Source organism: Bacillus rossius (assembly GCF_032445375.1).
Source record: "Bacillus rossius redtenbacheri isolate Brsri chromosome 4 unlocalized genomic scaffold, Brsri_v3 Brsri_v3_scf4_2, whole genome shotgun sequence".
Lineage (NCBI taxonomy): Eukaryota > Metazoa > Arthropoda > Insecta > Phasmatodea > Bacillidae > Bacillus > Bacillus rossius.
This window is the reverse complement of record NW_026962011.1, coordinates 40,910,341-40,935,236: the sequence shown is the minus strand read 5'-3', so window position 1 is coordinate 40,935,236 and position 24,896 is coordinate 40,910,341. Positions and strand designations below refer to the sequence as shown.

The window sequence follows — 24,896 nt, the reverse complement described above, 5'->3', positions numbered from 1 at the left end:
AATGGAATTAACTTCACTTATAAACGCCCACATGAAAATAATCTATCTGGGTATTTTATTTAAGAGAAATAGACTGTGAATTCCCATGAAGCTAATCAAAATTAAAGTGTTATAGACCAAATCTACGATCAAGTTTAGTTTTATCATGAAAGAAATAATCGTAATTACTTTACTGACATTACAATACATAGTTAATTTTCCTTCATATTCCATCCAAGATGGCCGCCGTTACGTCAAAGGTCGGTTGGCACCTCGGCACCTCATTCCGACTCCTGCACCAGGAGCCCCGTAGTTGGATACACGCCGGCTTTCGGTTCAATGGATTCTGGATTCGAGTCCCAGATAACGCATGGGTGTAAATTTGTTTCCTATTAATTAATCACAAAAATAATTAAAGTAAGTTAAAACTGTAAAATATAACAATGTTTGGCTCGTTGGTGATAAAAAAAACTACATTTTTAAGTAACAAAAAAGTGGTCAGAGCTCCTGGTTGGCGAGGCAAAGGTCCTGGGTTCGATTCCCGACCGCGAAGATTTTTAACTTGTGGAAAATATTCGTCCCGTGTCCAGGAGTAGGTGCTCACCTCCATGCTGCGGAAGGCAACGGAGAACCATCGCATTGTAGTCTGGCGTCGCCGTGCTCTCTCGCGAGTATCGAGCAGTCATCTTCAGACTGGAAAGTCGACAGTATGTGCTATGCTTTGCTTAGTTTATCTTAAAAACAAAAGTATATTTTTGTCTCAATTGATTCGGTAAGCTTAGACTATCATCCTAATGATAATCCTGCCACTTCACGTTTACATAAGTAAGAGATTATGAGACCATTTTTTTATCAGTGAACTCAATGTATAAACCCTTAATAAAAACAACGTAGTAATATTTCATCATGACGATGCTCGACTTGGAAAACAAGTTGCTTAGTTAAACCAGTGAAATGTTAAACAAACACCTTCAAGGCCAATTATTTGAGAAGTAAACACTTCAGCCGTTGTTTACGAAGCGAATTTTTTTTATCCACACCTTGGAAAAAAGAAGAGGAAAAATGAGCTAACTGTTGATAGCTTAGAAGTTGTTTGTCAGTGGCATCGGATGTTGGGTTGGGTAATTCTCATAAGCGGAGGGGCGAAGGGGGAACTGTTTTACCCTCCCTGGTTTCGTTGACGCAGGAGGGGAGCGGAGCGACAAAAGAGAAGCGTTATAAAAACAAGCTTGGAGCGTCCTCGGGCAAGCAGTTTGGAACGTCTCCCGCCGCGAATTTAGCCGGTATTGAATTGTGGTGGAGAACATGTCGGTGCTTCTGAGAAAAGTCTTGATCAGCGACCCCGTTGATGACGCATGCGTCAGGCTGCTTCAGGAGCACGGCATAGAGGCGACCTGCAAGTACCGCCTCAGCAAAGATGACCTGGTGAAAGAGATCAAGGTAAGGACGACCATTTTTATAATTCTCTCAACAGGTGGGTACTGTATGCATGCTTTACTTTGAGTAGGGTGTAATCAATGTGTACATACAGACAAACGGGCCTTCATTCATCAAAAATTAGGCCCTAAACAGGATTCGAACATCTGATTGCCGCCTTGGAATGAGGAAAGGCACCTGGAAAACCTACTGGGCTAGGTATCACATATATTTTCTACTTTTACGGAATTCTAGGTAATTTGCTGGCATTAATGATTATTTTTATTAACAGGAATGATTTGTGACTAAAAGGGCCTACAGTGGAAGAACAGCATAAGTTAGTTGTCTCGGATATTGTGCGCCTTTGGACAGTTGAATAAACAAGAGAGGTTTATTGAATGAAAATGAATAAGAAATATTCTTTGTAGGTTATGTGTTTAAGTGAATAGTTGAAATGACCGCAGAAGTTTCTACTCCAGAAACGTGTCAAGACGAGCCCGGTGTACGGTGCGTTAACCTCTATGACCTTCAATGTAACGAGTTACTACTGATTGAACAAGAGCTACGCTTCCTTGGTTTATAACTCACAAGTGTATTTATTTCATTTACAACTTGGTAACATGATTAAACCACAATTTCTGTTAACATTCTTCGTGGCTTTGTAGGTTGAGCCTAATTTAGTGCGAGGAGTTCTGGAACACGTAAGTTAGGAAAAATCAGCAGGTATGCTAGGTCAAGGTGTTACGTCGCAGGGTAAATGCCCTTTCTAGATAATCATCTCGATGCTCATAAAATGAGCGAATCCAACCTCCGAACTCCGATTAATGAGCTATATAGGGTTGATACGTACTTTCCTAGCTACGGCTCTGTTTCTGGCTAGCTTCACGAATCCACGAGAGATATATATGTATGGCAGTGGAGTATCAGTGATAATGGGACTAGTTAAAACTCCAGAACTTAGGTCCACGGTCAGTCGGCGATGGGGTTCAATCGAAGACCTCGTAATTAGGTGGTAAGCATCCAACTACTCGTGTAACGAGTTACGGTAGTTTTTAGCCTACGTTTCCGCGAAGGCGGTGGGTGTTTTGCTGGCTGTGCCCACTCCACCACCAAATGCATTCTGGTCGTGCAACCAGCCCCAGCCGAAGTCAGTCCGCGTTGAAACGCAATAACGCATGCGCAGTTTCAACTTAAGAAAGCCGACCCCAAGAAGAGCAACTTTCCTGCGTGAAAGTTGATCTAATTTGTTTACCAAGCGACGTTGGAGAACTTGATCAATAATTGCATTCCTTTTGGATATTGTTACGGTATTCCAGGCCTTAAAATTGGAGTATATTTCCCCTCTACCCTACTTAAAATCAAAAATAGCTTCTCAGAAAAACTTTCACGACTCTACTTGGCCTGTTTTATGCTGTTACCGTTGGTGAATTACCAGTCAACTTGTGATGTAATCACGACAGCGCGATGCGTAGGCTGCGACGCAACAGTAAAATATCGCGTTATTTTGGACATGCGGTTCTGACCCGCGCAACTAGATAAAACAAACTATTGAATATACAATGTTTCCAGTCATTACATACGCAACAAACATAGAACAGTCAATTACGCCTGTGTTTTTTTTAAAGAGAAATTGTTCAGTGTTTACTTGTAATATGCTATAACATTCAATTGAAAAATATTTTTCAGGGATTTCACAGGTAAATTAAGAAAATAAAACATTAAATATATACAAACGCATCATTTTAACCATTTTTCGAAAACAAAATTCTGACATTTAATTTAAGTCTTGTTGACATCACGGATGTGGTTAGAAAAATATTCGCGTTCGTGGCATCACGGCCTTCGCGTTGTTGTGATTCCAGCATGAGCTCCTACAAATGGATCAAACTACTTTTGTGAAGCAATTTCATCCATTTTCGAAGCTTCAGAATTGTAGTTTAAATTTTACGAATGCCAGAACTGTATATTTCCACGCCTTGGCGGCTTCTCAAAACGACCGCCAAGCGCACGCAGCGACTGTTTATCCCGCGCTGTGCCGTTCAAGGCCTGGCGACGCACGTGTGGTTAGTACGGCGGGTTGACCTTGGGGTGTGACGTAGCGCCCCACCCCGACAGGGTCACGTCAAGATCACGCGGATACGACGCGACGCCGGAAGTCAACGTGCTTTGTGGCCTCGGAACAGCAGCGCCGCGCGAATTCACTTCGTTTTTCAGGGTCGCCGTTTGTTTTGTAGATGATCTTTAACCCACCGGTGCTCATTTGTTTACGTGAAATACACACGCATAGGATGACGTAGGCGAATTGATATAATAGGCTTACATATATGTATACAATTTATATAGGTAGTAATCTGATCTAAAGTAGATAAAATGAAAAAGAAGTTTTAAATTTTTTAATGAATTACATATGAGCTGAAGAAAGGTTCTGCTACCCAACTCTCCCGCACGACTGTAACCTGTGGCGCCATAGGCGTTTTAAGGCAGTGCTTATAAACTACGCAACAACGCAACCAACGCAAAAATAAATAATCACAATCGTTTATAAAGCACCCAAGTTGCAGAAAAAATGTATAAAACAAACTTTTCACCCGTGCTTCTTTTAATGATTTGATGAATATTGTATTTCACGAAAACAAAATTAATTGATTTAAAAAGTGTTATTTTTTTTTTCATTTTTGACATGTTTAACAAGTTTCAAATTTACGTTTATAGTTAAAAAAAAAAAAAAAAAAAAAAAAAACATCGCGGCTTTCTATGCACATTAATCTGCGTCTTGAAAAATGTTTTCGGAACTCATCACTTCAAGAAAGTATAGCCGTCGGAAACTCAAGCCGTGACGCAAGATGTTGGAAGTTGGCCGATGTTTGCGTTGCATTTTTGCGTCTTGCGTAGTTTATGAACGGGTATGTGAAGTCGCTATTGAACTTTTTGCATTACTTGCGTTCTTGCGCAGTTTATAAACCCGGCCTAACTAAGTAGGCGCAGACTTAGAAAATATCAGGATTATTTTTGCTGGTGTACAACTGTGCCACATAAACATAGCCAATGAATTACATTTGCGGAGACAATTTTTTTTTACTTGGGTAGGAGAGATTTTGTAATAAAAATGAAAAAAAATTAAAATGTGAACTTTTTTTTTTAAAAGAACTTACATTATCATTGACACTAACACGCTGACATATGGGCAGAGACCGGAAAAAATTCCTTTATTCATTTCGCGTTACGCTAGAATCCAAACACATGCACCTTCATATTGCTTCTGTTAGTGGCTCACAGTTTATCTGGAGGACTTTGAGCCCAACGAAATACCTTCAGCCAAAGAAGTAACGAATCGCAAGCATCCTAGCGGGCAGGCCTCACAAGTCAGTAGCCAGTGATCACGTGGTATTTTCCCGAGTGTGTAGGGGATCGTGGAGTCTTATTCGAGAGGTCACTAAAACAGCGAAATTTTCCATTCCCTACATATGGGCCTGGAGTAGTAACCATAGGTGACGTGTAGAGACAGGAAAAATTCGCGGGTTCATTTCGTGATATGCTGAAATTCAAATAATTATACCGTTATGCTGCTTCTGCTATTGGTTCACTGTTAATATGTAGGACTCTTGGCCAATTAGAGACAATAAATCAAAAAAGATATCCAACCACAAGCTACCCACTTGAGACGCCTCAAAATTCAGCACCCAATGAACCGGCGCCGTTTTTCCAAGTAGGCAGAGGATCATGAAGTCTATCCTGGAGGTCATTGAACTCGCGAATTTTTCTCGTCTCTAGTGACGTGCCTTCTCACACAGTAACAAACTGTCTTCCGCGGGCGTCCGTCAGGGCTGAAAATCTGTACTGTGTATTAAATTTGCCTTGTCCGCTTCGTATCGGTCGCTGCTATCTTAAGTAGCAGTAGTAATAACGAGAATGTAAAGAGCCGGCAGCGGACACGAAGCGCGACGCCGCAGCTGGGCAGCTCCGGAGCAAGCCCCGCCGAGTTGCGGCAGCTGACGGCATGTGGGGCGCCCAACCAGGTCGGCGGTCAGCTGACCTCGCGGCGCAGTGTCGTTGCTCTCGGCTGACACACATAGCCGGCCCGGTCTCCTCTGGGTGCACGGGGGCTGCGGCGCAGCAAGCGGGTGACAGGGATGGCCTCCCGCTAGGGGCGCCTGAGCAATGGTAGGGGGGGGGGGGGGGGGGGGCGCTGCCGCGACGGTTTCGCGGTTACTGAACGCTCCCCCCCCCACCCTCTGTTTTAATCCAAGAGGGGGCGCCAGTCACCTTAGCTACGCCACTGGCGGTGACCGTTTACAACCTCGTGGCGGAGGAACGAAGATTAAAAGGTGCTAAGCGGAGTCCCTCGAGTGCTTTTAAGAATCTGCACCAGGTGTTTCATGCCTAAAGATCATCCCGGAAACAAAGCGTTTCAGCCATCATCGCTCTTTTGAAAAGGAAATACGGAAACAGAACGTCTCATCCGTCCTTGGGACAGAGGTGCGAGCCACTGTCGAGCCGAGATCCAGTGGGGAGAGTCAACTGTAGACTGAATGAAAGAGCGATTGATTAGTGGGCAGACATTTTAAGTGTAGTAATTTAATTAATACGTTAAACTATAGTTAATAAATAAAACTGTATTAAATGAATTGGGCTATCCTTTCCAAACATGTTTTCCCACTCGTAACATCATCATTGGTTCAGTGGTTACGAACATCAAATAGTTACATGTCAGACCTGGGGGGCGTGGCTATTAGTATGCTTTCCTTGACCAGTCAACCAAGCAATATCTCTCCTTTAACCATTCTCGGTAATACAGAAGTCACTGACTCTGATATCATTAGGTTTTGGGTAATTGGTTTCAGTCCCACTTTTGGTATGGGTGTGTTCAGGAATTTATAGTTTGTAAGTTGTTATTAATTTTACATGGGGCTTTCAAACATAGTGTGATGTTTATTAACTTTTGAATAGAAATAAATAACATGCATATATTCTGAAATGAATTATGTTGGGCAATAATTACATATGTTCATAACACCAATTTGAACTGTTTCTGTTACATACACACATTGTAAAGAATAATTGCTAAATAGTGCAATGAGGAATGAAATATGTGTAAGTGCGCACGTATATTGATAAGTATACTTGTCATAAATGTGAATAATCGCATTGTGAAGCTGAAGATCAGAGGCGGCTGCAAGGATGGGCGGAGCCCCGCGCCGATGTTTTTAATTTCTATTTTATTTGTTTGTTTAGTGTTCTTTTTAAAATATGGACATTGATGGGAACTGGAAAATTAAAATGTTATTACCACCTAAACTAAAGTGCTGGTCAATACACATTTCAGTTCATGATATCGTATTATTTTATCGCCACGTATGCGATTCCACCGGAATTAGATGGTAAGATTTTATAAAACCGATTTGTCAGGAACAATTTATTAATATAAATTAGCAAAGCCATCGCGAAATTTAAGTTTCAGGTTGGCTCAAAATTTTGTTTGAAATAGTTAATTTTACTAACTTTCCGGGGGAGGCCCTCCATAAAAGTAAAAAGTCCAGGGCTCCGCAAAGTCTATAACCGCCGCTGCTGGAAAAAAGACTATAAGACTATCGTGTCAGTTGCTAACCCAGCTGGCTTGTTGGTCAGTAACTAGTTTTGACTAGTAGCAGGGTCACTTATCTCTGCCATGGAAACACTGGTGTGATAAGAACTGGCACTTGGATACCGTAAGTTGAGTAACTGGATATATGCAGTCCTATAGATAAGTGAACAGAGACAAATAAGTGATGAAAGATGTGACCTCTCACCTTGTTTCCATTTCTTAATACTAGGTCTACATAATGGCATGACTATCTCCCAGCTGACACATGATTTATATTTCCATAGCTGAACAAACTAAACTTTCGTTCTTGTGCACGTATAACATTACGAAATCGTGTTTTCTACGAAAGCACCAACTATTATTCTAAGCAGTAACCACCAGTAAACAACTGATAACATTACTTTTTATGCAATTGGTGTTGAAATCAACTATGGGATTGTGGACTGGCCTCCGGAAACAGATGGCCACCTTCCTTAAGCAATAAACCATTGCGGCAATGTTAAAAAATATTTACGTATCGGAAAATGACTTAATGTTGCAAACACAATACACGTTTAAAAGCTTGTTGATAAACACAAAGCCATTGTTAGTTAGGCGAACTGCCAAGGCTTCTCCATTCTTCAAACTTTGCTTCAATACATTTATCGATCTCCTTTCCTGGTTTTAATGTAAACTCCTTTCCTTCTAGCATTCTTTCAGACGAATGCTTTTCTTTGAATTTAATTACTTTATGCAACTCTGTATTTGCATTGCTTTTTTTTTAAAAATCTCAAACATACTTTCCCACTGTTTCGTTTTCAAGCCTTGTTTTTATTTCATCCATGCTCCTAATATTTCTGGGATGTAATCTCATGTTGGCATTTAAATTGTGTCCTCGTACTTTTTGAACATATGAGTAGAGACCTGCAAAATTCGCGGTTTCGATGGCCTTCAGGATAGACTGCACATACCCCTGTACACTCGGGCAAATAACGCAAGTTCATTGGCTGCCGACTTGTAAGTCGTCTCAGCTGGTTTGTCTGTGATTCGATCCTTCTTTATTTGAGGGTTTATAACTGGTTTAAATTCGTCCAGATGAACAGTAAGCCAATAGCCTATCACGGAATGAATCAGCGAATTTTGCAGGTCTCTACCTATGAAACATAATCATTACAAACAAACAGTCAAATTACTCATAAAACGTTACTCAGTTCATCAATTAAGATTTGTTGACAATTAGCTACTACAGTGAATTGAAACATTAATTATTTTTTATTTATTTATTTTTTAACGAAAGAAGAAAAGTTTTAACGTGCAATGCTGTTCCCATTTAATTTGCCGCCTCTGCTGCTTGGGCCTGTGCCCAAGTAGCACACGTGCTCAAACATGCACGAGGTACACGTAAGCATAAAAACAGCATCCTTAAAAAAATCTTTGCAGTGCTTCACTCGATGCTTCTCAGCGCCTGAGAGTCGCGGCCAAGTGTAGATCTGGCGGCAGGACGCAGGAGTCGGTGCGCGCGCCACCGTTGCCAGCTAGTTCCAGTTGACCGGTTTCAAGTGGCGTGACCTTGGCAGCAACTTGTTCCTCGCTGCAAGGTCAGAAGGTCGGCCCAGCTGCTGGCTGCCTTCCCAGGGCCCGTCTAGTGCATAGCTTCACCAGGCTGGCGTCATTTGTTAGACAACTCCCCATTCCCGCTGGATACTGTCGCAACACTTGCATTTGAGGATTAATTTGTTTATACACGCAGTGGCGGGTGTAGGGGAAGGGATAGCGGGAGACACATCGCTTACCTTCAGTTATGAAAAAAATTGGTTGTCTGTAAAGTCGGTTTACGGACGATAGTTTAACGTGAAAACATCATAACAAAACATTGATGAAATGATTGCATACTTTTATAAATAAAATTGAATCATTTTTATTGAATTATCACTATTTTGTATGGATACAAAGAAGGTATGAAATGAAATCTACAATTTAATTGATAAATTTACTTTTATTTGTACTCATTAATTCAAATATGTTTATTACTTTAACTAAGAGATTATTTTAACTATAACTTTTATTCATGTTTGTTATTTAACTTCTTCCAATCTGTGTTATTCTGTTAATGATAGGACGATGATAGGACGATGATAGGAAAAATAGGTTACGAATGGGAGTGTTTAAAGTTTAATGTGCCTCGAAAAAGTCAAATCGATGGTTGTTCCCCCAATGAGCGTAACGGGACAATGTGCGTTACGGGAACTTTTTCGTGCATGCAGCCGGCGTTCATCGATTTATTAGACGTCACGTCAAAATGATCCATATCTCGAATACAGTACGTTATTTTGAGCTGTTACAACACCTGGGATCACATACAACAAAGGCTGTGATGCATGTTGAGAATGATTATGTAAATGGCCAAACACCTTGTTGATGTAAGTTTTTTTTAAATCCAAAATGTCTTTTGTTATCTTTTAAAAAGAACTTTAATTGCGTGTTATCTTTTAAAAAGAACTTTAATTGATTTATGGGAAAAAAAGTTAAAAATATATATATTTTCGTCACGGACTTGTAGTTGCCGCCAATTGAAAGAAATTTTTTAAGTTCTAAAGGCTGTAATCCTAGAGACCCGTTACATAAAATGCTGTTAGAATAACTTTTTACTAGGTCAAACTTTGATGTGAACTGGATAGGTACGCAATAAGGAATAAATAATTTTCGTATTTTTTAAAACAAGTTGTAATAATCTATATATATAAAAAAAGACACACACACGAGCGTTATTGAAAGGGGCTTAAATCTGTAGGGTCTAAAGGCTGGTTGGGAAAAGGGGGGGGGGGGGGGGGGGGGGGCAACCCGAGAGTTTGGCATCTCTGTATACGGTGCTTGTATGTTGTATACTGCCCGTGTTTTGGCCTACATGCATGCAATAAGCAGAAAACTTAAAAATATACAGAACATTTTCCATAAGACATAGTTTTGACATCAAAACAGTTTCACAATCAAGCTTTTTTAAGGGCAGGCAAACCCCCCCCCCCTACTTTTTTTTAGTGAGGTGCTTATTAATTCCAGGGGGTGGCCCTAACCCCCCCCCCCCCCCCCCCCGGGATCTACGACCCTGGTTATCGATATCACGTGGTTCTGTGATTCAGATCTCTTCTTAAAAATGGTTACGGAAATTTACCCACTAGAAATTCAAAACCAACTGAAACAATAAATTTCGAGTGAACTAGACACCGGTATCGTGGTAGTGAGACCTCAAGACCAAAGTCCAACAGCCGTAATAAAAAAATAAAAAACTGAAAGCGACCGGCTTGATTGGTGCCGGATTAATGAAAGTGCCGAACCATTGAATGCCGGATTAAAGACCTTCCACTTTATCGGTTCTATTAATTAAAAGTAGAATATTAGATACAGGTAGAGGAACTGGTTGAACATTATGTGCACCTTTAGCCTGAGCTCCTGTAATTTATTTGCTGTTATTTTTCAGAACTACGAAGGGCTGATCGTAAGGTCCGAGACGAAGGTCACTGCAGACGTCATCGCGTCTGCCTCCTCGCTGAAAGTGATTGGACGCGCCGGCACAGGGGTGGACAACATAGACATCAACGCTGCTACGAAGAAGGGCGTCATAGTTCTCAAGTAAGCATTCGAAAGCTTGCGAGTGGTGGGTAACTTCAGTGCGATAGGTGTGTGCTGCATTATACAGTAGGTATGCAGAACCTAACATTAAAACTCAAATTCTGTACACTACAGGATTCAGAAAGTATAAAAAATATTTTAATATTATTATATTTAATATGCCTGATGGTTCAGTGGATAAAATTAATTTCTTTAATCATTACCTTGCACACATTACAAGAAAAAGTTTAATTTAAAAAATGAAAGGCAGTATGTACATAATTGTCAGTGTGAAAGCTTTGCACTACTTATGAGTCAAGTAGGTACTAGAAAGCAATTTATGTTGTTAGCTCCACAAAGGATGATGTTTATAATATGTATTGTTACGATTTACCGCGGGTTCGTAAAGGATAGCCCAATTAAAGATTTTTATCACACACAGTTTTATTTATTGCCACTATTTACATTACTAGCAAATAATCTAAAAATGCCAATTAATCAACTGTACTTAAAAATGTTGCTTCCTCAGTCATTTGTTATTTTACACACCGCACACCTCGCATAGCCGCACCTCTCTCCGCAGCACCCCTCGTGGGTCGTGGTATTCCGTCGCCACACACCGCCGCCGCCGCCGCCGCCGCCGTCGCACTTCCCCTTCGCCGAGATCCCACTCGACGCCTCGCTCGGAACTTCGCTCGGAACTCCGCATCGCCCGCGACACTATCGCCCGGAACTGAACTCTTCGCCCTGGAACCTTCGTCCAGGGACTTCGCCGTTCTATCGCCCGGAAAAGCTCCCGACTTCACTCTGAACTGAACTCACTCCCTGCCCTGGAACCTTCGTCCAAGGACTTCGCCACTCTGCCGCACCCGCGGCACTATCGCCCCGGAAACTCCGCCGCGTGAAAGCTCCAGCCTGAACTCTCTCTACTTGCTTCCTTGCTGAGGCCGACGTCCTCTTTTTATATATCAGTCGCCATTTCTGGAACTCAAGAGCGCGGCCGGCGCCAGTCGCGTCATTCCGCGCCGACACGACGGCAGAAATCTCTCGAAACACGTGTCGGCGGCTCGCTTAACTCCGCAGCTGTCAGGTTTCAGTTACGTGTCAAAGGCAGGGCGCCGCGCGGGAAGTTTTGTGAAGGAGGGGGGAAAGCGACAATCCTTGTTATCATCCAGGCGCGCGCGGCGCATATCATGTTGCGGCATTCGCCAGCCAACTCTGCACCTGCACGTGTCCCGGCCTTGCTCACGTTCGTAACAGTATGTTATGTATGTATTTTGAATTAATTGTAGGTACATAAAATATCTACAAGCTTGAGCAGAGCAAACTCCTACTGAAAATCATGAACGTAGGTTACTTTACATAACAGTACCTATACATATTTAAAAATTTCCATATTTGTTCCTATGCATAAACTTTTTTTTCGTATCATTGGCAGAGCAACTTACAAAGATTTCCCTGTTTTAATACATTATTATGAAGTTGAAACTTCTACAGTCCACAGATGTCACACATGAAATCCAACTCTGAAAGTGGAACCAATGGTTCAAAATCAAGATTCTGTAATTTGTATATACACCGTCAGCCCTGAGAGATGGGGCGTGTAATCAGTGATGGTGAAAAACAATCTAGTGACCCTGAGTAAGTCCCATTACCGCCAGGGACTGGCTATTGGCTATTCAACTTTCTGCTGGTCCCAGGTGTCATAATGGTTACTCGGACACCTTCCTGGACATAGGACTGAAAATGTGCACGTTGAAACTCTTGCATTTCAGGCTGCTGTCTTAAATTTGCTAGCTGCATTGATAACTGTTAGATTGAAAGTCAGTACAATTTATAGGTCAATCAGAGAATTCTTTAATTTGTTTCAGTGCTCCTGGAGGAAATTCGATAAGTGCCTGCGAGCTGACGTGTGCACTGATTGCAAACCTGGCGAGGTAAGCGTTCAGCTGAACTAAACTTAATTTGGTTAAGCTAACAGATAGATTCTTTGACTATGTTTATGCAATAAGCTAATTTGATCACGTTTCTTTGCTTCTTTAACTGTTCAGATTTGTTATAGCTATGAATCTCCCGTAAGTCATTCACAAATTTTGGGATTTCACAATGTTGTTGGGTTAATAGATTGAAGTACAGCTTTTTGATCTTGATTTGGCAACTTAAAAAAAGGGCTTCATCTCTTTGTGGTGAAATTCCCAAAAGATGAGATGCAATGAAGAAATTCTTGCATGGGGGGAGAAGGGGGAGTGTAGAAAAATCCTGAGGAAACCATTGGCCATGCATGGGCGTTGCAAGGATATATTTTTTGGGGGGGACTTCAATTGATTTAGTGTTGAGGAATTTCCATCTCCTGGAAAAAAGTGGGTGGTCCGGGGGTCCTCCCCCGGGAAAATTTGGGGTTTGAAGGTGCAAAAAGGTGGTTTTTAGGCATTTTTCTTTCCTAAATATTCTAATTATAGTTGGTTGCAATATATAATTGATTTTTTATAAAAAATATTTTCAGAGAACAAATTTGTAAAAACACAGTTAACATATTTGTATTCGGTGTCGGACCTGATTTTTATTTTATACAAAGATCGAATTAAAAAGTGCTCTCATTACCACGATTGGACTAAATGCACCGTGCGCAACATATAGGTTGTATCACAGAAATCATATTTTTAATATAACTACGAAACTAAATATATTATTGGAGGGGACGAAATTGAAGACTTTTATTATTGGGGGGGGACGTGTGTCCCCCCCCCCTCCCGGTTGCGACGCCCATTGGCCATGAGTGATGTCTGTCAGTCACTCCACATCTGCAGATACAGGAGCGAACCAGCCGGGGATGGCGGTGTGGACCCTGACCCCCCGCACTGTGTGTGCAGGAATGTGACGGAGGCCTGCATGTCGCTGAAGGACGGCCGGTGGGACCGCAAGTTGTTCGCGGGCTTCGAGCTGTCGGGCAAGACACTGGCCGTGCTGGGCCTCGGCAGGATCGGCCGGGAGGTCGCCGCGCGGATGCAGTCCTACGGCATGAGGGTGAGGATCGCAGGAGAGCCGGGTGTTGTCAGTTTCAATTTCCCCTCCCTTGGCAGGGGAAGAAGGGAGTGGAACAAATCCTGATGGATCAGGGAGAATACCACCTCCCTGGGAAGGGTTCATAGAGCAGTCGCTTAACTCTGATAACCCTCCGCATCAAACAACTTGGCGGGTGGAAAATCGTAATGCAGGTAGGTATCATATTGGAAATTTCCTGAGTGGTCTTCAGTCAATATCTTTGTTAACAGTCTGGGACAATAGTGTTCTGAAGAAATAGTAGGGTGAGGACTGAGGTTAGCAACATCACCAGACAACTGGAGTGAATTAAAAGCAGGCAATTATTATTACCACGTGGAAGGTAATCAGTGATGAGTGATGCAGCATAGCATGAGATCGGGGGGGGGGGGATGTTCCGTATTGAATAAGCATAATGTGATAGTGTGATCATTTTTTTTTCCATTATTCACTTGGCACCAAATATTAAGGATGCATAATCTTCTGTTCCAAAATTTTCATTACCTAATATCTATAAAAAGAAAAAGCAGTTTCAGCCATTTCGCTGCTCTAAAAAATAGACAAGCTCTTATTAACAGTTTCATAAATGTTATTTGTAACAATACCCCATTAATATTTCTTGTAGTCTTTCAGACTAAAGTTCTGCATCATTCATCATACATTGTCCTCTGAAGCCTTGAATTAAAAGTAATTGTAAACATGTTCTGAATTCTAAGAGGAGTAGAGGAAGACTGCTGAGGTAACAGTGATGTCACAGAACAGGATATTTGCAAAATAGAAACACTTAATGAGTGTCTGTATGAGACATGAGCTGTGCCCAATTACCAAAAACCATATAAGAATAGAGACAGTGTGTGAAAGTTTAACACATTTTTGATGCATGGGGTGAGTATTCAGTTTTGATGGGATTAAATTTAGTTCAGCCACAGTTAGCTACTCTTATTATAAGCACATTTTTTCAAGTTTAAATAATTTTACTAAAACAGTGTTGTATTATTTTTTTTTATAGGTAATTGGTTTTGACCCACTTGTGTCAGCAAGCGATGCAAAGGCCTTCAATGTGGAGAAAATGGAGTTGGAAGAAATATGGCCACTTGCAGACTTCATCACGGTCCACACACCTCTGATACCACAGACTAGAAGTAAGCCTTGTTAATCATATCCACAGTGTTTAGTGATAAGACAGCAATTTTCAAATTCAGAGTCAAGAGCAGCTGCCCAACTGGAGACAGAGGGGTCACTCACTCATTCCTAAAAAGAACAGATGTTTGATGAACTTCTGAAATTTATGCTGGCAGGCTTGTTTACTAATTTATTAAACAGAATCTGACTAGTCTGTTAGGACTGTACTCAACCGCTAAACCAATTGTTAGAAGTCTTTTTAAAATTTATTTGGTTCAGAAGTTGAGCCAGCAAAATACTATTTGCAATGTAGCAGTTTTGACTAAGTTCTTTTGTGTTGCTAAAAAGTTCATTTATTTTTGGTCTCCTCTTGAAATTGCTCACCAATCAAAAGAGGAGCCAAGATTTTTAATAAAACCAACATATGTTATACATAGTTCCATGATTCATTTGGTCCATGCTAAATTACATTTGCTTCAACACTTAGCCAAAATGAAACTCTTTCAGACACTAACAAGAGTACCTACATTAAAACATTGTTCAGTGTGTTAAGATTTAATGTGACGTAACCAACGTAAAGAATTTTTAGCACCTCTGTGTAACGGACAAAGCAAAAATACAAGTAGAGCAATCCAAAATAAAGTAATTGGTGGAGGACTTGCTCAATGTTCTGTTGAGCTTGATAATGCTTGTTACAATGATGATGCATTTCAGTTTCTGTGGCATAGCTGGGCTTTGTTTGCCAGAGCGAAATCTCGGTTCAGTATTCTGCGGCACAACGTAGCGTGTGGTGGTTCCCTCAGCTGACCCCGTGCCGTGCATGTTGCAGACCTGATAAACGAGACGGTGCTGTCGAAGTGCAAGTCAGGAGTCCGCGTGGTGAACGTGGCTCGAGGGGGCATCGTGGATGAGGCTGCTCTCCTTGCGGCGCTCAAGGTAACACTCCAGCACTCTCCTGATGGTAGTACTTCACTACTCTCTCTTTCCTTGCTAAATGTTACAATGTTAAAAATGTTGTCGATAAATAAATTATCATTCAGAACTTAAATGCACCTTTTCGGCGTAACGCACAAGGTTTGCGGTGGTAAACTTTTGATATGCTACTGAGAAATGTTGATTCTGCCATTGTACGAAAGTTCAGGTCTGGGATAATTTTCCATATATAAAAAACTTTTGTTTCTTAGGAGCCATAGTATGCACACTAAGCAGTTCGGAACACTTGTACTAGACTGTCAACAAATATACCAATTTAAAGCTTTCAAAATAGGCAACAATGTTTATTGAAGCAATTTTCACATCTGGCTCTTCATATTTATGTAGTACATATACATTTTCATTCCTGGTAAATCTAAATAATCATTTTCCCTAATATTATTGAATATTTTCCATAGTAAAACTTATTGAAATGTTTTTCAATTTTATCACGTAGAAAAATGTTCGTAGTTAATTGTGGTTTGGTTTATTATAATAACATTTATGGAATGCAATACTGTGGTGCGGTCAAGAAGCTATTATTTAGAACCCAACTGCATGTTTTCGGTGATACCCACAAGGTCTACAGCGGTAATCTTTCGGTATGTTATTAAGCATAGTATATTTTACCACTTTGCAAAAAAATCAGCTTTGGACAAATTTTTTTAGAGGCTATATAGCCTACCACGGTGTTCTTACCGGAAGTCTTGTATTTTCTCCGGGGAATGGTTTAGCTGTTATGCTCTCCGTGGTACCCGTACCAGGATTAGATAACTTATATTTAAGTTGCTCGGTGCCGATTAATTTGCCAAGAAAATGCGGGAACCGAGATGGACGGACACGTTACTAGTTTATAGTGGCAGTGTTAATGTTTGCAGTCTTTAAGTTTTTTTAATTGTGGGTTTTAAAAAATTGTACATTAGGTAATGGGGAAGGCACCCTTATGTCCTTAGTTTCTGTCAGTGGCCCTGGTTGTGGGTTTCGATCCCAGCACCCGGTCATGACTCGGAGTCGGAACCCGAGTGGTTCGGAGGCCTGTATCCGCGCAAGGCCGCGAGAGACTGAGCCGCTGGTGTCCCCGTGCAGTCGGGCCGGTGCGGAGGAGCGGGCCTGGACGTGTTCGCGGAGGAGCCGCCCCAGGGGGAGGTGACCCGGGAGCTCATCAGGCACCCCAAGGTGGTGGCCACGCCGCACCTGGGGGCCAGCACGGCCGAGGCCCAGCGCCGGGTGGCCGTCGAGGTGGCGGAGCAGTTCGTCGCCCTGGCCGCCGGCTGCAGCTCCGAGTACCGCGTCACGGGCGCCGTCAACGCCCCCGTCCTCGCCGCGGCCGCATCTCCCGCCAGCGACGCCTGGATCCGCCTCGCCAAGGAGCTGGGCAGGATCCTCTCCAAGCTTGTGAAAGGAGTCATCCCGGATACACTCATCGAGATCAGAACTTCAGGTGAGGCATGCATTCCATACAGTGTTGCAACCTGGTACCAAGTCGCACAGCATTTCAAACCGGGCATTCAACCATTTTAGGGCATAAGAAGTAGAATCAATAATATAACGTTTTTGAAATTTTATTTGTTGTGGGGTTATTTACATAATAAACATGCTTAATGAGTTTTTTTAATGTTTATTTACTCACTTCTTTTACCAGTAATGTTTTTAATACTTTTACGTTAGTGGGTCTTGCAAAAAAATGTTTTGACAGTCAGACGAGGCATGAGATTATCAAAGGTGGCAACCACTCAATTATTAAACTAGTGTTTGTTGAATTCAGGGTTGCAGTAGAAACGACACTTGCAGGTCATAGCCCTATTAAGTGGTGGACAAGTCAAGTGTTCCAACTGTAAAGACTAAAAATAAATCATAGTAAAAACTAACATTTTTCCTAACATGAGTCGCTAAACAATATCTTGGTAAGGTGCGTTATCCTAATTTTTTTTTAGTGCAGCAAAGAGATGGTTGAAAGTGATGCTCTCTAGGAATGTTTTAACTATTGGCAGACAGACTTTGGTTTGCTTTGTAAAGAAATGTATTTTATATCTGGGAATGAAGGAATGGTGTGCAATAATTAAAAAAAAAGCAATAATAAACATATTTATGATATGAACATTGGGGAGGGGTAACTTTATGTTACCCATTTGGTAAACGATTTCATGTAGGATCAATCAAAAAAGTTGGGAAATAATTAAAACTAACTTAAATGTTATTCTTTGCACATGCAGGAAACTCACAGTTTGGTCTAGTGGTCAGAATGCCAGCAGACAGGTCAACAGTCTTGGGTTTTGTTTCTGGCTAGGTATAAAATACATATTTCACTTGTGCTTTCATGTCAGTAACAGAGTAAAAGCCAACCACCACAGCATAAGCATACATAGTCTACCTTAGTCAGTCATTTCTCCGCAGTAAGAATGGTTCAAAAAAGCCTACAAATGCTTTGTTGAGACTGCTGTGCAGTGGAAAGTTGGATAAGCGAAAATGTTGGCTAATACGAAAAACCTATTAAACTTTAAACTATGTATATTATAATTTTACAATTACTAACCCAATAATCATGCTTTACAACAAAAAAACAAAAAAAAAATTAACTGAAAAAAGCAGAGGTAACTAATAAGATGCAGTAGAGTCGGGAGTAATAATAAAAAATAGACTGCCTTCATAATCGTCACAACGTGCCATTCTTTTTGGCTAAGTTTTATTTTGCAGAATTTTTTTTTCCAGACTGAATTTTTTTTTTTATGTAGAGTTGGGAAGTTGGAAGTAGGTAGTGATGAGATATCATTTATTTGTGTGAGGGTGGCCAACCTATCAGTAGTGAGGGCCTATTGCAAAAATTAATTGAAAATATTAAATTGTAACATGTATGGTTTTTTTTAAGTGTCAGCAACAAGCTCACAGCCTCAATCCTTCCCTGATTTTATTTCGGTATGTAATGGAATACAAGTACAAAAATTTGACTATTATTGTATTGTGCACGTCTATAGCAAATAATAATAATAATATATTATCTTTGAAAGATTTATGCAATGGGAGTGCATGACTTGATGTAAGTTTTTGGACATACGCCATTGCTAAGCACTTTTTCTGTAGAAGAAAACTTTAGAGAAAAGTTTATTTATTTATTTTTATTTTTTAGTTTTCTTCTACAGAAAAAGTGCTTAGCAATGGCGTGTCCAAAAACTTACATCAAGTCAATAATAATATAGAATTGAAACTTTGCAAGAATGTGTTATCGTGTTTGTAGTTATCTCGTGTCAGTGTATCGAGCCACTGCTGTGCAGGGGAAGCCCTGGGGGGCATGAAGTTCCTGGGCACCGCGGTGCTGATGGGCATGCTCACGGGCCACACCAAGAACGGCCTCAACATGATCAACGCCCCCACGCTGGCCAAGGAGGCGGGCATCGAGGTGGTCGCCAAGCATGACTCCGAGCATGACGCCGCGCCCCTCCTGCAAGTGAGCGTCTCCCTGGGGAAGGTCGGCTCGCACAGCGTCCAAGGTACGAGCGCTCGGGGCAGGTGACAACCCTGCCTCGCTCATGACTGTACACTCTCGCAGCGTGCACCAGGAACTGAGCTTTCAACGACCAACCACGAGCACGCGAGGCAACAGTTCCACACATAGCTCGTCGTCAAACGCAGGATTACATTTTGGTGTCTACTACGCAGTGGCGTAGCTAAGGTGACAGGCGCCCCTGGCCAGACTTGATAATGGCACCCCCTCTTGGATTACAACATTAAAACAGAGGGGTGGAGCGTTCAGTAACAGCGAAACCGTCGCGGCAGCGCCCCCCCCCCCCCCCCCCCATCCTGCTCCTGCGCCCCTGGCGGGGGCCATCCCTGCCACCCGCTTGCTACGCCACTGCTACTACGTCAGCCAGGAAGTAAATATACAGTAGTACTATTGCCACTGCTTGAGACAAAAGTCTTGTGCTTACTCGGGTTACAATTGCTTCATCTGCAGGTCACATCGAGGTCACACCATTGCTGATTGGTGCTCGTCATGTTTGTAATCACTTTTCTCTTTCTTGCCCACTTGTCCTCCGTGCTCAGTTCATTCACCAGTCTTAATTTTGTTCTCCAGTTACCAGAAGAAAAAGGTTTTTTGCAAACAAAATTTTGTTGAATTCTGATTGTTAAAACAAACAAAAAAAATACTTGTTTAGATTCAAGCCTTAGATGTAGGTGTTTTTCCTCCAAAAGAGGAAATAGAAGAAATAATCCAGTATGTGGCCATGAGACACTAAAATAATATGAACACTATAATAATTCTATAAAGGAAAAAACCTCATCCCCCCAACAAAAAAAAAAACCCTGAAAGTATGAATCAATATTTAAGATGATTCTATGATGGGCGAATGACAGAGCCACCAACATTTAGCTTTCCCCCCCCCCCCCCCCCCCCCCCCCCCCCCAATCAGTAGAGATAAAAAACAGTATTTCAACAACCTTCATGGACAAGGCTGATAACACACACTGTGTCACAACCACCTTCAGGGTGGATGTATGGTGCAAATTACGCCATTGTGAATAATAAGGGGAGGGGGAGAAGGAGGGGAGGTGTTTCCAAACGTTTTAAGGGGTATAAGAAATAATATAAACACAAAATTGAATTTTTTTGACGTGGCGTCTAATAAATCGATGAAGGCCGGCTGCATGCACGAAAAAGGATAACTCATTGTATCATTACGCACATTTTCCCGTTACGCTGTGTCCAGTTATGCTCATTGTACGCTTGCGTCGCATCTATCTCTCTTCCACTCGATTAGGACAACCATCGATTTGACTTTTTCGAGGCACACTAAACTTGAAACACTCCCATTCGTTTCCTACTTTTCCTATCATCGTCCTATCCTTAACAGAATAACACAGATTGGAAGAAGTTAAATAGCTAACATGTATAAAAGTTATAGTTAAAATAATATGTTTGTTAAAGTAATAAACATATTTGAATTAATGAGTGCAAATAAGAGTAAATTTATCAATTAAATTGTAGATTTCATTTCACTCTTTGTATCCCTACAAAATAGTGATAATTCAATAAAAATGATTCAATTTTATTCATAAAAGTATGCAATCATTTCATCAATGTTTTGTTATGACGTTGTCACAGTAAACTATTGTCCGCAAACCGACTTCACAGACTACCAATTTTTTTTTTCATCAGGGACTGTGTGACGAGACTCGGTGGTGTCGCAGGGGCGGTGAAGGCGGACGGATCTCCGTACCTGCTGGCCATCGACGGCGCCAGCTTCGAGCAGGGAGGCGTGCTGCTGGGGGGCAACTCCCTCCTCTTCCGCGGCAAGGACCGCGGCAGCCTGGCCGCCATCGTCGCCGCGCTGGTCGCGCAGGGCGCGGCTGTCACCAGCCTCGCCGCGGCCGGCGGCGAGGGGCAGTGGGTCGTGGTGCGCACGGCCGAGAGCTCGCCCGCCCCCTCCGTGCCCGGGGTCGTCGCCTTCTGACGGGCTTCACGTCTCCGCTTCTGCCTTCACCAGACTTCCCGTACATAAACACAACTGTGTCCCACGCGAGTTGCAGTCGGAAAAGATTTAGAGGAAAGGGAGCTTTAGTCCTTCAAATACCATACAATGGAAAAGCTAAGCTGGACAAATCTGAAAAAAATATAAAATCAGCAAACTAACAAAGCATAAATATGTACATGGTAGGTACTGAAGTGCAGATCATTCATTTACCATAAATACCAAGTAAATGTGTGTTAACTCGTCGCCTTCTGGACGGGCTTCGCGTCTCCGCGTCTCCACGCCTGAGGTGCTGCTGCTCTTACCGGTCTTCCCGGGAAACACAATTGTGTCCCATGTGAGTTGCAGTCGGAAAAGATTCAGAGGGAAGGGAGCTTTAGTCCTTCAAATACCATATAATTAGAGACCGGAAAAATTCGCGGGTTCCAATGACCTCCAGGATAGACTCCTATATCCTCTACACACTCGGGGCAAATGCCAACTGTTCATTGGCTGCTGACTCGCGAGTTGTCTCGACTGCTGGGTGGCCCGTGATTCGACGCTACTATGAGCGAGGGTCTCTAATTGGCCCTCAGTCGTCCAGATTTAACACTGAACCAATGACAGAAGCAGCACTTAAGGTATAATTATTTGAATTTTAGCACAACACGAAATTAAACCCGCGAATTTTTCAGGTCTCTACATATAATGGAAAAGCTAAGCTGGACAAATCTGAAAAAATATAAAATCAGCAAACAAACAAAGCATAAATATGTACATGGTACTGAAGTGCAGATCATTATTCATTTACTATAAATATCAAGTAAATGTGTGTTAACTGTTTTTGTTTCTCGTGAAGACTGCGTCGATAGTCGAGGAATGGGATGGCATTTTATTTTAAAGACTGTATCACTATAGTGTAGGAAAATATTTAATACAAATTCTGATTCCATATTTGTTTGTTTTTACATATAATGACAACAGTCTGCTTCAAACTTTATGTTTAAGCCATGTTCTTGTGAAATTGCATGTATGAGAATTGAATTTTACTTTGAAATTAAAGTTTATGAATTTTATTTTAAAAGCATGATTGTTAGAGTTTCGTTATGATTGTTTTAGATTATTAAAATATCTTAATTGAAGCAAGTGTGTCTAAATGTTTATAAACATCAAATCTGATTTTGCATTCAAATTGGTGCCAAAGCACAAATGTGATAGTTAAAAGTATTTTCTTTGTTTTAACATAGTCTTTACTCTTATAAACATAACATAATTTTATGTTAAACAGTTTTAATAAAAATTTGCACAGTATTATGCAAGTTTTGCATTAATTTAGATTTTGTGTAGCCTTGCATTTAAGGCAGACTCATTTATGTGAAATTACAGTCTTCAGACTGTTTTCAAGTTGGAAGTACTGATGACTTTTATAACGATTTTGTACAATAATGTTAAAGTATATCAAATGTTGTGTACCTAAATGTGTATTGGTAAATAAAAAATTTTGTCTATAGAAAGTTTGTTTGAAATACCTTCTTTACCATGGCACATGAATATCTACTAAATGTCAACCAAGATTCATAAACTTGAGCCAAGTCAAAGCAAATAGCTTCCGATCAACTCTGATTGAAAGCAGAGTATATTGTATTCAACGGGATGAGACCCAACTCTATTTTTTTTAAAAACTTGATACATTTGATATGTGAAACAAGTATAACATCATATTTCACCTTTTTGCAAACACTACAGTGAAACCTTGCATTTATGTTCAATGCAGTGGAAAACATAATATGAATAATACATATATATTTAATATTTATGTTTCAGAACACTAGAGAGAGAAAAAACATTTTTTAATAGAAGATTTTTAATGCAAGATTTACTTTAAAAAATAAACGCTTTAACGTCTTTAGTGAACGCTGTTTATAATAAAGCATCTATCTATAGTATCGATGTTCGGAACACGCGTAGCAACACACTAGTAATGGATCTCGTATCTTCACATCTTTGATTATCTAGTCAAAATGAGGGATGGCTTTGTTTTTGTATTGAACACCTAGTTTAATATCACCTCAAAGAAAACATCTGCAAATACCCAAGCTCAACTTGATTTTTGAGGACTTGACTCAAAGGTATTATTACTGAATTCGGCTGGGACTCGACTCTACCCAAAAATTTCACCCTTCAATCCCTGATACATTCCACAAAAACATTTTGAAACAACAAGGAAAAAAAAAATAGAAAAAAAAATCCTGAAATATTGCATAATTATTGTATATTGTATGTTGCCCACATTTTGGTCAACTATTTTGAGTGATGTTTAAGTGATTTTGATAAACTGAAGTACATTGGTGAGAGTATTCACTTAAAGGAAACACAATGGGAAATTTTGAAAATTTTTGGAAAGGAACCTTTAAGGTTGGTGCACTGATGTAGAATACTAACTAAACAGTAAGTGATAATGCCATTAGCTGGAACTTACAGGTTACAAGGTTGAAAGACAGTAATGGAACAATTAGAAATGTACAAGTATGACTTATAGACATAATAAACACCACTATTTGGATATACTTGTACAGTTAGTAATGTTTGTTGTATTCTTGCTGGATTATGTGGCTTTTTTTTAAAGTTATTTGTAAGATTCACCTTGTTGAGTTAGTGTTTGAATCTGCCTTAAACTGTCGGTGGCCATATTTCTTTCAAATAGTTTTCTATAGTTCTCCAAGACCTGAAACTACCATAATTTGCCAAGTACATAATGTTTGTTTTCAGGATATTTGTTTCGAATAATCCCATATCCTCAAGAAGGTTATGTAATAATGTAAATATTCTAGTATTATAAAATGAGACACAGTTTTTTTGGAACATTTTTCTTGTACCTAAATCAAAGAGATTTATATCTATTTTTTTATTTATTTATATGACTGTGGTTATGGAATGCATTTTTTTCTTTTGGAGAATTTTGTCCAGAGATCATATGATTACTCAGAATAAAAGTATCAATGAATTTAATTTACATGTCTTGTTGATGTTCTGCCACCTTCAGAGTGTTAAACATTTAGGTTATCTTTCCTTTTTGATTTTCTAATATGCAGGTTAGGCCCCATCTGGACAAGCAAGTTTACCTTGTGCATCTAAACCTTGGTAGATATGGTGGTGCTTGCAGTGTGGATTTGGGACCAGATGGGAATGGCCTCAGCGCTATGCATGGGCATGTGGGACTAGTGTTTCAGACATTCATTGATGTCTGCAGAGCGTCTATGGTCATGGCGTCATGTCCCATCAAAGGGTCGGACGCTGGTGTTCTATGTTTAGTGAAGTAAGGCGGAGTGTGGAAGATGAAGACAAATCTCGGCTCCCATCCACGTCCACGACTGCAGCAAAAGTCAAAAAAGTACAGGAAATGGCGTATGCCAACAGGTACGTAATTTATTGTGTTTGATGTTGCCTCTGCATTGGATGTCGGACGTACTCAAGGCCCACCACATTATTCACTTGTTGGGATATTGGAGGTGTCAGCAAGATGGAAGCTGAGACACCTCACCCCTGATGACAATAAGCATCAGATAAGCTTGTATTACCAGCGTGAGGGTAAAGACTTCCTGTACATGATCATCACAGCATTTTTATGCAGATACCAAATCCAACTCAATGTCATGGGTACATCACGAAAAAATTCAAAGTGTCATAATCTGTGACGCGAAGGGTATCAGTTTGCTTGATTTCCTCACTGCAGGGATCATCAATGCCTCGCGCTATTG

At 40.9% G+C, this 24,896-nt stretch overlaps 1 protein-coding gene across 2 annotated transcripts; it reads left to right on the top strand.

Annotated features, from left to right (window-relative positions):
- The first annotated feature begins 1,180 nt into the window (after positions 1 to 1,180).
- LOC134542475 (D-3-phosphoglycerate dehydrogenase) lies at positions 1,181 to 23,380 on the top strand. 2 transcript variants are annotated; one of them, XM_063386782.1, is made up of 9 exons: positions 1,181 to 1,419; positions 10,431 to 10,582; positions 12,433 to 12,498; positions 13,432 to 13,585; positions 14,610 to 14,742; positions 15,552 to 15,658; positions 16,781 to 17,135; positions 18,964 to 19,179; positions 20,879 to 23,380. In XM_063386782.1, the coding sequence occupies exons 1-9, from the start codon at positions 1,285 to 1,287 to the stop codon at positions 21,139 to 21,141; spliced, it is 1,581 nt and encodes a 526-aa protein (XP_063242852.1). In that variant the 5' UTR covers positions 1,181 to 1,284; the 3' UTR covers positions 21,142 to 23,380. The 2 variants fall into 2 exon arrangements, with proteins under 2 accessions (XP_063242852.1, XP_063242853.1); XM_063386783.1 differs by having other exon boundaries at positions 1,182 to 1,419; positions 20,847 to 20,985.
- Positions 23,381 to 24,896: the final 1,516 nt, after the last annotated feature.

Excerpts from the sequence above, each read along its gene's own strand:
- LOC134542475 (XM_063386782.1), top strand. The coding sequence starts at position 1,285 with ATGTCGGTGCTTCTGAGAAAAGTCTTGATCAGCGACCCCGTTGATGAC. Across the intron at positions 14,743-15,551 it reads TCTGATACCACAGACTAGAA|ACCTGATAAACGAGACGGTG; the intron begins GTAAGCCTTGTT and ends TGCATGTTGCAG. Across the intron at positions 15,659-16,780 it reads CTCTCCTTGCGGCGCTCAAG|TCGGGCCGGTGCGGAGGAGC; the intron begins GTAACACTCCAG and ends GTCCCCGTGCAG.